Source organism: Dromiciops gliroides, chromosome 5 (genome assembly GCF_019393635.1).
Source record: "Dromiciops gliroides isolate mDroGli1 chromosome 5, mDroGli1.pri, whole genome shotgun sequence".
Lineage (NCBI taxonomy): Eukaryota > Metazoa > Chordata > Mammalia > Microbiotheria > Microbiotheriidae > Dromiciops > Dromiciops gliroides.
In genome coordinates this window covers 271,258,801-271,275,756 of record NC_057865.1, presented here as the reverse complement: position 1 = coordinate 271,275,756, position 16,956 = coordinate 271,258,801, and the positions used below count along the sequence as shown (strand labels likewise).

Here is a 16,956-nt window from a genome sequence, read left to right as displayed (position 1 = left end):
AACCCATTTTCCGACTCCAAAGACAAAGCTTTAGTCACAGCACCATAATGCTGCCCACTACTTAGGCTTTGTTCACATTTTTTTCCCTCTTGACAATTTCTTTAAGTCACCTGACAAAGTTTGGATCAATTTAATTATCACTTTAGTTGTCTTGGCATTTCTCATCATGTTTGTGCAAGTATACACAGACAGGAAATGGACACTGAAGGAACGGGGCAATAACTTTTGAAAACTGTTTCCTCCTTAAAGGGATAGGACCAGACCTAATGAAATCAAGTTTAATTAGTAAAAATGTAAAGTCTTCTCCCTAGGTGTAAAAAAAAAATCAGCTTTATAAATATAAGGTGAAGGTGAAGAGGTTAGGACTAGGCAGCAACTTTTCTGAAAAAGATCTGGGGGGATTGGTGGACTCTAAGCACAAAATGAATCAACAAGGGTGATGTCAGCCAAGAGAGGTCAAAGCAAACTCAAACTCGGTGAGGCATAGTGTCTAGGCTTAGGGTGTTGACTGTCCTGCTATACTTTGTCCTGGTCAGACCATATAAGGAGTCTTTTGCTGAAATTTGACTGCTTTTTTTTTTTTTTTTTTGGTGAGGCAATTGGGGTTAAGTGACTTGCCCAGGGTCACACAGCTAGTAAGTGTTAAGTGTCTGAGGCCGGATTTGAACTCAGGTACTCCTGACTCCAGGGCTGGTGCTCTATCCGCTGCGCCACCTAGCTGCCCTTTGACTGTTTTTTTAAAGGAAGGACATCGATAGAAGTTGGAGCATATCCAGAAGAGTTCAAACAGAATGGTGATGGATGGTGTTCACACTATGTGAAAACTGGTTGTTGTTGTTTGTTTGTCCTTTGTTCTTGAAGAGACTTATGATGCAATGAATTGGATTTAAGTGAGGCAGGGCTATGCAAGGTCACCAACCTCACTCTCTCCTCCAGAGCCATCTGGGTCCAGCAGCAAGATATATATCAGGATGACTGGAGATGGCCCTGCATGTTTGAGGCAATTGGGTTAAAGTGACTTGCCCGGGGTCATACAGCTAGTGTCTGAGGCAAGATTTGAACTCAGTCTCTTGGCTTGAGAGCCAGTGCTCTATCCACTGCACTACCTGTTAGCACAGAGAAGGAAAGCCTTAGGAGGGTGGATGTGTGTGTAAGAGAGAGAGAGAGAGAGCTTGGGTCTGATCTACTTGCCCTTAGAGAATAGAAGTGAGCATTCTGGGGTGGAATTTGCAAAGAGGAGAATTTTAGGCTCAATAACCATTTTGTAGGATTCTACAGCTTGAGCTCAAAGGTGTTTCAGAGGCCAGCCAGTCTAGCTTGGGACCCAAGGTATAACCCCAAGAGATGTATGATCAACCAGTGGAGAGGAGTCCAATCTCACCCTTCTTGTCACGGTTAACTTGGAGCCAACACAACCACATTTAATCATGTCCAATTATCTATCCCTCTACATTCCCCCACCCCCACCCCTGCTGTGGAAGCTCCCAAGCCCCCACCTTCTAAAACCTGCCACTGACCTTGGTTATAAGCTACCCGTATCTTGAGACACAGTGCTGTTGGGTAAATTCTCCTCTCTCCCATGACCCCAGATCACCTTGTGACTGACAAGCACATCTCAAAAGATAAGCTCTGTACTCTGTGGGACAGTAACCAGTGAGGGAAAGGGTGGAGGCCTTTGTTTGTGTAGATCAGATTGAGTCACACAGTGCTAGGGTCACATCTCAAGACAAAGAAGGGGCCCATGGAGTCCAACCCCTTTTGTTAACAGTTGAAACAGATTCATAGATGTCAAATGAGCTGTGCAGGGTCACATAGCTAGGACATGATAAAATTTATAAATATACATATTTTTGGCTGCATACTTTTTTTTTTTTTTTACTGTTAGAGGCGTATGATCTAAACAGTTTGATTTAGCTCAATCCACTCATTTTACAGATAAGGAAACTGACGTCAAGGGAAGTTAAATTTTTCACCCAAGTCAGAGGCAGGATTTGAACTCGATTCCTCTGATTTCAATGTTAGTGCTTTTTCTATTATACCGGCTATTTCCCTTCCTAAAAAAATAGGTCATCAGATCATAGGTTTAGAACTAGAAGGAACCTCTAATCCCACCCCTATTTTACAGATGAGGAAACTGAGGATTTGCCCAGGGTCACTTAGCATGGGTAGGATTTAAACCCAGAGACTCTCACTCTAGAGTCTTTGTTCCAGAACTGTCCAAAAGTAGAACATGCTGCCTTGGGGGAGGTAGTGAACTCCCCCTCCCTGGAAGACCTTCCAATAATAGCTGGATGGCCACTCAATGGGGATCTCATAGAGGAGATTTCATGTCCAGGTACAGCTTGACCCAGCCAGCCTTAGAGGTGTCATCCAGCTGCTATCAGGAAAAGTGCCTTTGTCCACCATAAAGGGCTGTGTAAATGTGAATAATGGTGTTGTTATTTCTATCTGGTTCAGGAGGCAGGCTCCGTGATCCAGGGAATGGGAGTGGGGAAGAGAGCAGGGTGCAGATCACAGCCCTCCTGTGGGAGGGGAGGGCAATTCCATGAGAGGATCAACTATTCTGAGCCCTCGTGAAAATTGGCTAGCTGCCTTTCCTGACATGCTTGCTGTGGGACACTGATGTTCCATGAAGCCTCTGAAATGTGGCGGCACACAGTGAGTGGCTTTCTAGGCCAGTACTTTTCTGAAAGGCTACTAGGATGCTTGTCAGATCACAAAGGGCATCCTTATGGTCGGGAGAAACCTCTTGTCAGCAGGCACAATGAACTCTTGGCCAACCTGAGGTACTGGCTGGAGTGAATATTGCATCTTGGTGACTGATGACCAATCTGTGTTTGCTAAATGGCTTCTCAGGTTTCAGAAAGTCAGCTTGCAAAGATTATAAGACACCTTGTGTGAGGAAGCCTGAAAATATTCCCCCCAGCCTCCTTTTTCAGCATTTAAAATATTAGCCTCTTAAAAAAAATCTTCATCCTGATTTTTTTTTTTGGAAACCTTTACTTTGGGCTCACATCTAATTATTGTTATCGTTTGGTTGTCCTAAGTCTTATCTGACTCTTCATGACCCCATTTGGAATTTTCTTAGCAAAGACACTGGAGCAGTTTTCTATTTCCTTCTCCAGTTTATTTTTCAGATGAGGAAATTGAGGAAAACAGTTAAGTGACTTGCCCAAGATCACACAGCTAGTAAATTTCTGAGGCCAGATTTGAAACAGATAAATTAATAGCTATGGATAGAGAAACAGCTAGGTGGCTTAAGTGGATAGAGTGCTGACTTAGAATCAAGAAGACCTGAGTTCAAATTTGGCCTCTAGCTGTGTGCCCTGGGCAAGTCACTTAAACCCCATTGGCCTCAGTTTTCTCATCTGTCAAATGAGCTGGAGAAAAAAAATGGCAAATCACTCCAGTATCTCTGCCAAGAAAACCCCAAACGTAGTCATGAAGAGTCACACAGGACTGAACAACAAAAAATATATATAGACAGAATGCTTGCTAGGGACCAGACACTGTAAGGGTTTAGGGGAAGGGGACTGGGGTTTATTGTCAGTGACCGTGTTCTGTTCCTTGCTGAACTATTTTTTAAATGCCTTCAAAGAGAAGGGATGGGGGAAAAGTAATCATTTTTAGAGGAAGAAACACGTAATGAAACCTGCTTTCCCTCTACAAAGAAGTGGAGGACTATGGATACTGAGCGCTATATGCATAGCCAGGTGCTTAGTCGTTTTTACAATGATTGGTTTGTTGTTGTTCTAATATTACAAGGGAGGGACCCCGCGGAGGCTGTAGGATATACAATATATAAAAAGCCCCCTAATATAAGAACCAAAGGCATTTTTAAAACAACTTATTTTTAAAAACACACCAAAAAAACATGACAAAGGTTTATTTCAGGTCACTCAATGGGTGGATAAATCCTAATAACAAGCTAATATCTCTGTTTCAAGACAACTAAGGGATGCAGCTTCATTGAAGAAGAAGTGTCTAGCCTTCCATGCCAGGTAAAAATCAGAGGGTAGGAAACATGTGACCAGATAGGGCTAGTCACCTTCTCCTTTGATTTATCCATCTTGGGATGTAAGATATAAACCAATGGTGGTGAGGATTTAACTGGAGGTCTTCTCTGTTTTCAAGGTAGTAAAGAATTGAGCATTTTGTTGGGGAGAGGATTTCAACTGGTAAATTGTACTAATATGTAGGTGGGCCAATCAGTGCTGATTATAATTTGATTGAACTCTCCCTGAGTTAAAGCAAGCTGCATGCTTTCCCAAGGGGATTCTACTCTACAGAGGGTCTCCTTTGGGTGACCACTGGGGAGAGTGATAATGGATTTGGGCTCTGGGTATTTTTTAAGCAAAACTAAAATCTCTCCTGGACCTTTCTATATGTCTTTCTCTCTCTCTCTCTCTCTCTCTCTCTCTCTCATATCTATATCTCTATACACATACATGTACATATTCACACAAACATATATAATATATACACATATATTCATATATGTACATACATGTATATGTCTAAAATTGACCATTTCTATTTGTCAGTCATCAAATAACTGTTGAATACAGCATGGCCCAGTGGAAGCATGAAAGATTTGGAGAGAACTCGGGTTCAAATCCTAGCCCAGCCACTCATTACCGGCATAATCTTGACCGAATAAATGAAACCTCTCTCAGCCTCAGTTTCCTCGTTTGTAAAATGAACTGGAGAGGAAATAGCAAACCATTCTAGTATCTTTGCCCAAAAAAAAAAAAACCCCAGATGGGATCACAGTCAGACATGACTAAAATGACTGTACAACAACAAAGAACAAGAAAGAGCATAAGAAAGAAGTTTTTTAAGTTCTGCAAAACTAACTAGCATATCACCATTAAATGCAATGTTCCATATCCCTAGTCCCCACCAAGGAGAAGTCTCTTGGTCATTCCAGTTTCCCAACATTCCCTGATAGATCCCGAGAGCTGGCCTTGTTTGCTCATTCATAGTTCTTGCACTGATCAATGCCCTTCCTCCAATTCCTTCCCTTCTTTAACAATATTTGAGGAACAAAGGGCAGGCGCTGTGGGCTTGGACTTGCCTTTTATGCTTTCGTATTTCACCTGCCAGAAACAAACAGATAAAAAAGCCGTATCCTAATTAGCAGCGGATGGACTCCAGTGTTTTCAGTTTCATCTCTGATAGGGATCAAAAGGGAAAGAGAAAGAGGTGGCCTGCTGGCGTCTTGACTTATTGGTAGCCAGTGGGTCTCTTCCTTTTGAACCAGATACAAGTTCGGGCAGAGAAGGGGATTTTCATTCTTTGTGAGTCACATAGCTCTGGCCTCATTTACACCCTCTTTTCAGTGAAACCTCAGCAGATACCAAACTGCTCTCAGTAGAAATGAAACGCACCAGGAGAGGACTCCTTCCCCCTCCCCCCTACCTCCCTGGCTGGAGCTGACACCCTCCCTCGCTCACTCCAGCACACCACGAGAAAAGTTATCCTCAGCCTTGGCACACCATTGGATAAAGGGGTGGTGAGCTTCTTCATCATAAGATGAAGTGGGGGGGGGGCAGCTAGGTGGTGCAGTAGATAGAGCACCGGCCCTGGATTCAGGAGGACCTGAGTTCAAATCAGGCCTCTGACACTTGACGTGTGATCCTGGGCAAGTCACTCAACCCTCATTGTCCCGCAAAAAATAAAATAAAAATGAGTTGAGGGCATTTCTATGGGAGAGGCTGTCTCTGTCTCTGTCTCTGTCTTTCTGTCTCCCTGTGTCTCTATCTCTGCCTCTGTCTCTTTCTCTCTCGTTTACTTGGGCTCGGCTTTCCGATGAAAAGTTATTTACGGCGTCTATGCCAGGTGGTTTCAGCTATGACATAGCTGCTGCTGCTATGCCCTCTAATTATAGGAAACCCTTGCCTAACTCCCTCCTTGTTAAAAGAGAAATTAACACATGATGGTGAGAGGTGCTAAGGAGCATTATTAGCACTTAGCTAATTGAGGCTTTTCTCCCTGATGGGAACCAAAATTGAATAAGGGAGAATTGAAAAAAGGGTGAGTTTGGGAGAGAGTACCATCCAAAGCATTTGGTGTTGGGGAACTCGGGATTTGTCCAGGAGGGTGGGTGGGAGGGGGATCCCAGGTTCCTGTGAAAGAATCAGATTTCTCCTCAATCACAGAGTAGAAGTTGGAGAAGATCTTAGAGTACCTGAAAAGAATCCCTTCACTTTACACTAAGCTTTTATAAGAACTCCCTAATCAGCTGAACCTCACAGCCTCCCAAGGCAGCTCATCCTCTTTGTTATAGTTAGGGAGTTTGTCCTGACATTAAAAACTAGGCTGCTCTCTTTGCAACTTCTCTCTCCTCTTTGCTCCTGGCTCTGCCCTTGGGCACAAACAGAATGAGTGTAATTTATGTTCTCCCATAAAGACTGTTGTCCTATCTGCCTGCCCCTACCCCATCCCTAGCCTTCCCTTCTCAGATTCCTTCAATTGAGCCTCAGACTCATGGCCCTTCATCATCCTTGTCTTCCTTTGTTAGCTTTCCCCATAATTAGTCCCTCCTAAAGTATCTGACCAGTGCTGAGGCATCAGCAGGATCGTCCTCTCTTTCCTAGAAACTGGGCTTAATGTAGCCCTTTGATCACATGAGTTTTTACTTGGGGCTTCCCTATCACCTTGATGCATTGAGCCCACTGTCTACTAACAACACCTATATTGGAGGTCTCAGTGTGGAGCCAGGAAGACCTTGACTTCAAATCTGGTTTTATATACTCACTAGCTGTGTGACGCTGGACAAGCCACTTAATCTTCTCTCAGCCTTGGTTTCTTGATCTGTGAAATAAAGAGGCTAGACTTAATGGTCTCTATATTCCATTCCAACTCTAAATCTATCATCCTAAATTGATTTTTTGGGACCCAGTTAGAAGACTTTTCAAATATGCTTATTAAATTTCCTATTAGTTTCAGCCTGACATCCCTGTGGAAAGAGCATACTGTTTTCCTCTGTACTTTGTAATTGAGATATTTTGCACTAAAAAATATGGGGGAGGAGAGCAATTGTTAATGAGTTTGACTTTTCAAGTTTTTAAAAGCACAGACTGACCCTTACCTCAGGCATAAATTATCAGTGTTGGGTTACCCAGTAACTTAGCCTCATCCTAATACTTTAAAAGGCAATGTAGGGTGGGGCAGCTAGGTGGCGCAGTGGATAGAGCACCAGCCCTGGAGTCAGGACTACCTGAGTTCAAATCTGGCCTCAAACACTTAACACTTACTAGCTGTGTGACCCTGGGCAAGTCACTTAACCCCAATTGCCTCACTAAAAAAAAAAAAGGCAATGTAGGGGGGGGGCAGTTAGGTGGTGTAGTGGATAAAGCACTGGCCCTAGATTCAGGAGGATCTGAGTTCAAATTTGGCCTCAGACACTTGACACTTACTAGGTGTGTGACCCTGGGCAAGTCACTTAGCCCTCATTCCCCGCCCCCACCCAGGCAATTTAGACGAATGGATACAAATTTTTTTTTTTAATTATTTTTAAAAACCTGAATTGTAAACTGAGTCCAGTCCTTCCTCTTATACCTACTGAACTGGACAAATAACTTAACATCTAAGTGCCTCAGGCAACGTTCTCACACTGTCCATTAGCAGAGAACAGTGGCTGGGCCACATTGATGGAGGGAGGTTCCTTACTTCTTGTCCTTTTTTAGTCATGTCTGACTCTTTGTGGCCCTTTTTGGGGTTTTCTTGGCAAAGATACAGGAATGGTTTGCAATTTCTTTCCCCAGCTCATTTTACAGATGAGGAAACTGAGTCAAACAGAGTGAAGTGACTTATCCTGGATCCCACAGCTGGTGTCTGACATCAAATTCGAACTCAGGTCTTCCTGACTCCAGGCCCACTGCTCTATCCAGTGTACTACCCTAACTGCTCACTTGGTGGTTTATGGTATAAATTAACAGCAAAAATAGGAGGAAAATCCAATTTCCAACGATTTAGATATTTCAGATCAGAGATATAGCCATAAAATTATGAGCCATGAAACTGTAATCCATGATGATAATCTACTTGAGCAAAATTAGTTTAAGGATATGCTGTGTTCAGTTATAGCACTGGTCCTGGAGTCAAAAAGACCTGAGTTCAAATCTCACCTTAGATACTTACTAGCTTTGTTACCTTAATTGCTGACTGCCTCAGTTTTCTCAACTATAAAATGGGGATAATAATAAAATAATACCTACCTCCTAGGATAAAATGAGGTAATATTTACAAAGGATAAAAATGCTTATTAATTTATAAAAAATATAAAAGGTAGGTAGGTGGTACAGTAGATAGAGCTCCAGGCTTGCAGTCAGGAACACCTGACTTTAAATCCGGCCTCAGACATTTACTAGTTGTGGGACCCTGGGCAAGTCACTTCACCCTGTTTGCCTCAGTTTCCTCATCTGTCAAATGGGCTAGAGAAGGAAATGGCAAACCACTCCAGTATCTCTGCCAAGAAAACCCCTGAAAGGGGTCACAAAGAGTCTGTCATGACTGAAAATGACTAAACAACAACAATAATGTAAAAATATGTTTCTATATTGATAAAATAATTCCATATTTATTAATATTTCTATATAAACTCTCTATATGTAAATAATGTTTATTAAATGCTTTGCAAACTTTAAAGGATTCTATGGATACCAGCTGTTGTTATTATGGTTTTTGAAATACTTCTGCCCTTGTGGAATCTTTTTTTTTTTTTAAATCTAGTTGTTAGGGAAATGCTCTAATTTTTTAAAAGCTGGTGATTAACTAGAATGACTAAGTGAGATGGGAATTGCAAAGAGGGTAGTAAGATTCCTTACTTTCACAGGATGCTGTGGGCTTAGCCTTTGGTTGAAAGCACGCTCAATGAGTGGACATTTATTTGAAACATTTTCTGGAAGGGTGAATCCTGTCAAAGGAATATGTTGGACTAATGACCTTTGAGATTCCTTCCAACTCTGAATCCAGAAGGCTGATGATGTAGGGTCCTTTTCTGCTCCCCTTCATGATTCATTAGTATCTTTATCTCAACCCTCTATGGGGGAGTCCTGCATGTATCATCATCCCCAATTTTCAGATTAGAAGACTGCTTTCCACTTGGTTATACTACTACTTACTAATACTGCTAGTAGTTAATGATACTACTAGTTAGTGATTTTAACACTGAGCTAGGCATGGAGGACAAGAGCCATTTTCTTGACTCAAAAAATGCAAAATGAAGGCAAGTTGGGATGTCAGTGGTGGGTCAGGGAAGTCAAGAGTGGGATTCTCATCACTGGTTGTGGAACTAGGTTAGTGACCCGTATCTACACGGTGTCCCAAATAGTAGATGCTGAAGAAGGGATGAATGAAGAGCAGAGCCCTTAGAAGAAACCTTCAGATTCCCACTTGAGTCAATATTTCTTCCAAGGCAAACCCCTAAGGAGATGAAACAAGAAGAACCAATCCTTCCTCTTCCTGCTCTCTACTTTGACCTTTGTCCAAGACACTTATCTGGGCTTGGGTTTCCTCCTCTGTTTGTCCTTCATTCTAGAAGAAGACCATGATTATCAGGAAGGTATGTCATGATATTCAAATGAATTGGATTTAGGTGAGGCAGGGCTGTGCAAAGTTACCAGCCTCACTCTCTCCAGAGCCATCTGGGTCCAGGAGCAAAGATATACATCAGGACAACTGGAGGTGGCTCCCCACTCTTCTGTGAATGAAGAAAGGTAGAGCAGGATGACTAATGGCTCTTACATTCTTAGGTTTCTGCTCTAATTCCCTTAAAGTTTTTATTTATTTATTTATTTTTTTAGTGAGGCAATTGGGGTTAAGTGACTTGTCCAGGGTCACACAGATAGTGTTAAGTATCTGAGGCCGGATTTGAACTCAGGTACTCCTGACTCCAGGGCCGATACTCTGTCCACTGCGCCACCTAGCTGCCCCTCCTCAAAGTTTTACTGCAGGGAAATGCTGCTATCTGGACTTTTGACCAGCCCAGTGAGCAAACTAATAGGATGTAATCTCATACAGTGTGGTCTTTTTTTTTTTTTTACTGGCATTGCTTTAATAGGCCTGTTTACCGTTCTTTCAGACAAATAACAATATACTGAGATAAAAGGCGCAGAACCTCTCGAGTGTGGAATGAGTCACTCCTTGGGCCCAGGCAGAACAGACTGCCCTCTTTCCCTTCCAACTCATTCACCTGCCTTTCATTGGAAAGAGAGGAGAGCCCAGCGCCTGCTTAGGATTAGTAGGAGTCCAATTTGAATTTCCATTATGGATCTGCCCCTGATTGACTCTTCAGCAGGGGTAAGTCACTCCGGCCAGCTCTGGCTGCCTCAGTCAGGATGCCTGAATAGAGCTGAGGGTCCTGAGGCAGACTGCTCCGGCATAGAACCTGCTTTTGTTTCTCCTTTCATTTTCTATCAAAGTGCAAGTAGAACTGCTACTCCTAGAGCTGAGGAAATTGTAGCATGGGGCAGGGGGAGCTCTGTGTGATCTTGGGCCAGTCATTTCCCCCTGCCCCTGGAGGCCCTCATTTCTTCATCTTGTAAAATGAAAGGGGTGAACTAGATAACCTCTAAACTCCCCTTCGTGTTCTAAATCTTTGCTCTTATGTTTGCTAAACCAGCAGCCTTCCCCAGGAACCATGTCAGTTTTTGTGTCCGGCTCAATCTTTCCCCAACTCTTCGGTGGATATCCAGAAATTTTCATGGGAGGAAAAAACCTTTTTAGAGCATTGCCAAAAATCTTGGTTTGGGTTATGATTAAATATAAATCTGAAGGCTACAACCTCGGAGATCAGAAGAGAATGGCAACTCCCTGAGGGTAGGACCCGTTTCTCAGTGCCTCAGTGTCTGGCAAGGAGCCAGAACTTAATAGAAATGCTTGTTGAATTAAAAATAGCCTATTCTCGCCAATGGTTTTAGGCTCCATGCTGGTGAGAAGAAAACCTCATTCATTTTCTAGAAACCTAGAAAAACATCCTGACTTTAACGCAGACTAAGCGAATGTACCTTTGTCCTTTGTTACTGCGTTATCCCGAATGGATTTCACTTTTCATTGAATCACAGATGTAGTAGGACCTGCAAGGTCATTTAGTCTAACCTTTTCTTCTGAATGACTTGAGATCAGTGGTTCTAAGAATGTGGTTTGGGGGTCTCTTAAAGGTCCCAGAACTGGGGGTTCACGAGGCCAAAATTATTTTCATAATAATCCTAAGATGTTTTAGATAGTTGATGATGTCATATTGCTTACCTTCTCCATGGGTGGGGCTGAGGCAGGAAGGCAAGAGAGGATTCTATGGGTATGTATGGAGAAGGAGAGGAAGGGAGAGTAGGGAAAAAGAGACGATAGTATTTAGCCATCCCAAGTAAAGACTAGGGGCTAGCCCTTGATATTCTTTTTTTTTTTTTTTTTTTGGTGAGGCAATTGGGGTTAAGTGACTTGCCCAGGGTCACACAGCTAGTAAGTGTTAAGTGTCTGAGGCCACATTTGAACTCTGGTCCTCCTGACTCCAGGGCCGGTGCTCTATCCACTGCGCCACCTAGCTGCCCCTAGCCCTTGATGTTTTATTACTCAAATGCTGAATTCATTTACTCTATAAACTCAGTTACACAAAAGCCCATACATTACTGAGGACTTTGCTTTAGAGTTCATTTCCACTTTGGGGGTCTGCCAGCAAATCCATGAAAGCCTATGGGGCCCTTACTTCCTCGGTAGCAAAACTATTGAAATATGGTCCTCTGGGGGCAGCTAGGTGGCACAGTGGATAGAGCACCTGCCCTGTATTTAGGAGTACCTGAGCTCAAATCCAGCCTCAGAACACTGCCACTTACTAGCTGTGTGACCCTGGGCACGTCACTTAACCCCAATTGCCTCACCAAAAAAAAAAAAATATGGTCCTCTGTTCCAGTCCCAATTTGAACATCATATTTACAGCGAAATGGCACAGTGGATGGAGCCTTGGGCCTGGAGTCAGGAGGATCTGAGTTCAAATGTGGCCTCAGATACTTAATAGCTGTGTTACCGCTACCCTGGGCAAGTCACTTTACCCTATTTACCTCAGTTTCCTCATCTGTCAAATGAGTTGGAGAAGGAAATGGCAAACCACTCCTGTATGTTTGCCAAGAAAACCCTAAATGAGGTCACAAAGAGTCTGACAAAACTGAAAACAACTCATCAACAACAATAAGAAATTTTGTTAATGCTTTTTTTTTTAATTGCTGTTACTTCCCAATGAACAGAACCTTCATATTCTGCACCTGTGGTCCACCACCTACCTTTCAACAAGAGGAAGAGAGTGTCATTTCATTTTGTCAGAGATTTGTATGAGAATCTCATCACCAAAACTCTGAGATAGCTGTTCCTAGCATAAGAAACCACAGATAGGTATTTTCAGGGAAGAAAAATGTGTGGAGCTTATATGAGTTGATGAAAAGTGAAATGTCCTGTGTACAAAGTAACAGCCATATTGTAAGATGATCAGCTGTGAATGACTTGGCTATTCTCAGCAATACAATGATCCAAGGCAACCCTGAAGGACTCATAATGAAAAATGCTATCCATCCCCAGAGAAAGAACTGATGGTGTCTGAATACAGCTAGAAGCATAATTTTTTTTACTTTCTTTATTTTTCTTGAGGTTTTTTTTTTTTGTCTATGTTTTCTTTTCTATACCTGACTGATGTGGAAATGTTTTGCTTGACTGCACATGTATAACCTCCATAGAATTGTTTTCCTTCTTATTGAGGGGGGTGGGGAGGGAGGAAAGGAGGCAATTTGGAACTCAAAGTTTTAAAAATGAATGTTAAAATTTGTTTTTTCGTGTAATTGGGGAAAAAATAAAATACTAAATTTTAAAAAAAAAGGAATATGTATGGAGCCTTGGGTCACCCCAACAAGGAGCACATGTGACCTTTGACATCTTTACCTTTGCACGATATCGAGCCCGTTGGTTTTTCTTTCCCCTCCCCCCTTCCTCTTGCTATAATTTTTTTTTTTACTGTCCCCTGTCCAATAAATCTGTTTGTTAGAATTGGAACATGATTGTAAGGATGCCGACAAGGTTGTCATTGCACCAGAAGACAGGGCTTGCTGTTACAGTTTTTCTCTTGGTACAAATAGAAATAGCCCAGTAATCAAAGAACAAGAATACTGTGGTTTCTGAAAGAAGAGGAGCCTCTCCCTCTCCATTTATAGGTTCAAACCTTTGACCCTGAGTTTGAAGTTTGAACTTCCTACTTGTTCCTCAAAAGGAAGCAGGAAAGGGAGCTTATCATTCTGCCTCTAGCTCTGTCTTTGTGTGTGCCCTCAATTAGCTTTCTCATTCACCTCCTTTCCCTCTCTTTTCCCAGCTCATTTTTCTCCTCCCCCTACTATTCCACTCTTCCTCTTTCTCCTTTCTTCCCTCTCTTCCTCCCATTCTTTCTCCCCTCTTTTCCTTCCTCCTTTATTTTTCTCTTTCCCTCTTCTCATGTCCATGATCCTCTCCCCCCCCCCTCCCGCCCCCTTCCCTTTGGCTCTTCTCTCTCCTTTTCCCCTTTCCACCTCTCTCTTTCCCCCTCCTCCTTTTTCTCCCCTTCTCCCTTCCTCCTCTTCCTCCTCCTTCCCATTTCTCCTTTCCTCTTTTTTTCTCTTCACCTTTCCATCCTTCTCCCATCTCCTCTTCTCCCTTTCCTCTGCTTTCATTTTTGCAAACTTTAAAGCTCTCAGCAGATAACAGTTGTAATTATGCAAGTCAACCTTGATGGTGATCCGTTTGTGGCCTTCTGAAACCTAAATATTGGTAAAAATCTTAGTGGGTACACTCATCCCAGAAGCTAGAACATTAAAGTGTCCTTTCTTCTCTACCCAGGTTCTAGCCTGCAAAAGTCTTTCTCTCCTTTGACAGGTCTATGGCACCAAGCCCTTTAATCTTGCCAAGTTGGCTTCTGGCCTTGGTAAGCCTCCACAGATGAAAAGGATGACACAGCTCATTCTTTCACTCTGTTAAAAAAATCCCATGTCTATTCTTCTTCCACCCGGGAGGTAAACTGGGTTGGGATGATAGATGAGAAGCCCTGCAGCATGAGTGGTATTAACTCAGAGTTATGATCCATGGAAAACAGGTGTTCCAAAGAGAAATGATATCCCAGGGCTTGGGTCTGCGGTATTGGGCTGTTTTCTGAAAGGGAGGGGCAAGAACATGAGGAGACAACATTTTGCTGATAGAGTTCCCATTGTAAAATTCACTTGCGGTGATTTTGTTAGCTTGGTTTTTACTGGTTCACAAGACTGGGGTTTTTTAAGGTTGCTTTTTAATTGGTGCATGGAAATTGAATGCAAAGAGATCTTTGCTTCAGCAGGGAATTCCCATTCCAAACATAGTCTCATTAAAATGACAAGCTAATTGGAATTAAGAATATGTTAAGTGCTTAAGCACCTAGATTTTTTTTATTTTTTATTTTGATTCTTTGCTTTTTGATTTTTGCTGGTATTTAGCAAAAAACATCGTTCCACGAAGGAATAGGAGAGTGTTTTGTTGGGTTTTTTTTTTTAAAGGCTTACTGGAGGAATCGCAGATTTTTGCCTTTCAGTACCCTGTTATTCACGGATGTGGCTAATGCTTATCAGAGATTTATCATGCGGTTGTCATTCAGACCATTCTGTGAAGAAATGATTTTCTCATGCTACAACTCAAAGTACATGATGAGTCTCACAAAATGGACAAGAGGCCAATTGAAGTCCTTGTAGCCCATTTAAAAATGAATTTGTGTTGATGTCTTTTGTTTTGAAAATCACCTACATTTCCAAATGTGTCCTTGCTATCCATTAAAGCAAAGAGATGAACAAAAACTGGGCAGAGCATGGGGTAGGGAGTAACCAACAAATCAAAAAAAAAAATCTGCAATGTTCCACACTCAAAATTCCCCACCTCTTAAAAAAAAAGAAGTCCAATAGCTATAGTTGGACTAAGAGTAAAAAAAAATCAGAATTCTAATTAGCCCCCTCAGAAAAGTACAGAAGCTGAAGCCTTCCCATCAGCTAACTCCTCCTGCTGCCATCTTATTGAGCTACCATTGTTTTATTAACTGTTGTTTCTCTTCTCTCCTTCTGTATTACTTTGACAAGCTCAGTGACTCAAATCAGTGACTCACCTTTCTCTTATGAGGCAAAAACTCTCCAAACCCACAATTCTATTAGATATGAAACCAACCAATCCTTGTTTAATTATTCCATAGTATTTTTTGTTTCATAGTATTTGACCCACCCTTGTATTAACTACTCAAACTCTAAAATCAGTTACATGTAAATGAGCTAAGGGACCATAATGCCCTTGTAGCCTCAAGTCATTTCTCCATCCTCTACTTGGTTCTCCTTTAGAGTCTATCACATTTTCTATGAAAACTGTTCCCCCCCCCCACACACACACATTTAACAGTGTTTCTTTAAAGAAAAGTTCTTTTTTCTACTCATTCACATATGAAAGGGGGCAGTAACATATCTATTGCAGGTTGATTTTATTCTTTTCTATACACACCAGTTCATTTTCTGAATACTTTATATGTCCAACAAAACTATTTGTTATGTTCAAGTTGTGTTATATCAGAGTCCCAATAGATGGTTCAAAAAATAGGAAAGCAATTAAGTGAATGGTTTTAAAAAAAACCAAAGCATGGGGCAGGCTAGGTGGCACAGTGGATAAAGCACCCAGCCCTGGATTCAGGAGACCTGAGTTCAAAATCCAGCCTCAGATACTTACTAGCTGTGTGACCCTGGGCAAGTCACTTAATCCCCATTGCCCTGCAAAAAAACAAACAAACAAACAAAAAAAACAAAGCATGATACAGATGCAAGTACAACATGCATTTATATTAAAATGAAGCAAAAACAAACCTACAAAGCATAGATGTAAAAGAATCTTTTTAATACAATTTTTGAAAAAATCTAAAAACCAGTCAGTGTCACATTCAAAGGGGGGAAACAATAAAAGTTCCTCAATAAATAAAGGAATGAACAAAGTTGTACTGTTTTCCCATTGTTACTTGTCATACCACATCATTGTAAGTAACTGTGATTTTAAGTATTTAAATACTGTGATGGGGGAAGCTGTGCTTCTGTCTTCAAGGGACTTAGGTTATTGGAGGAAATAACATGTTTACACGTGAGTGGATGTGAAAAAAATACACAATAAATGCAAAGTAAATTTGGAGGGCCCATGGTAGCTGGGGAAGAGGAGGGATCAAGAAGGCTCTCTTAAAAGGTAGTGCTTGGGCTTCGAAGGATTCTAGAAAGCTAGATTCTAGAAAGAAGCATTCGGGAAGAGGGGTGTATTTCAGACTTCGAGAATCCTGAGCAAAGTTACAGAGACCAATGAATGGGTTGTATACAGGAATCACCCTGGTACGCACTTGGCTGGAATGTAGAGTATGTGAAACTGGAGTACTGTGTGATTTAATAAGACTGGAAAGGAGGTTGGAGCCAGTCTGTGAAAGGTTTTATATACCAAACAAAGGATTTGATCCTAAAGGCAAAAGGACCCACTGGAAGTTTCTGAGCAGGAGAATGACAGAGAGATTGTTGTTCTGAGTGGATGGTGGATTGGAGAAGGGAGATACTTGAGGCAGGAATACCAGTTAGGAGGGGATTGTTGTGGTAGCAAAGCAAGAGGTGATGACAGCTGGAACTTAGGGTAGTTGTGGTGTCCATGAAGAGGAGATGGCTATGAGAGGTAATGTTTTCTCTGAGATTAACTGGATAATCCAAAGAGTAAAGAGTGGAGAGTGACTCCAAAGTTGGGGATCTGGATGACTAGAAAGATGGTGGTATCCTCAGTGGGGGGAAAGCAAGCACGCTTGGTTTGTGTGTGTTGAGTTTGAGATGCCTTTGGGACATCCAGTTCAGAATATCAATAAGTAGTTGGTGATAAAGGGACTGCAGCTCAGGAGAGAGACTAGGGCTGGATATATAGAACTAAGAG

General features: G+C 42.0%; 1 protein-coding gene across 2 annotated transcripts in view; it reads left to right on the top strand.

Moving 5' to 3' along the window:
• The window catches only part of TMCC3 (transmembrane and coiled-coil domain family 3), a 124,701-nt gene that overhangs the window by 46,616 nt on the left and 61,129 nt on the right, over positions 1-16,956 (top strand). The window contains exon 1 of one of the 2 annotated variants that reach the window (XM_043968087.1): positions 10,233-10,305. The exons of the other annotated variant lie outside the window; for it this stretch is intronic. Within the exon in view, the coding sequence (XP_043824022.1) occupies positions 10,273-10,305 (33 nt within the window). The 5' untranslated portion in view covers positions 10,233-10,272. Of the gene's footprint in view, positions 1-10,232; positions 10,306-16,956 lie in introns of those variants that run through there. 2 annotated transcript variants of the gene reach the window in all.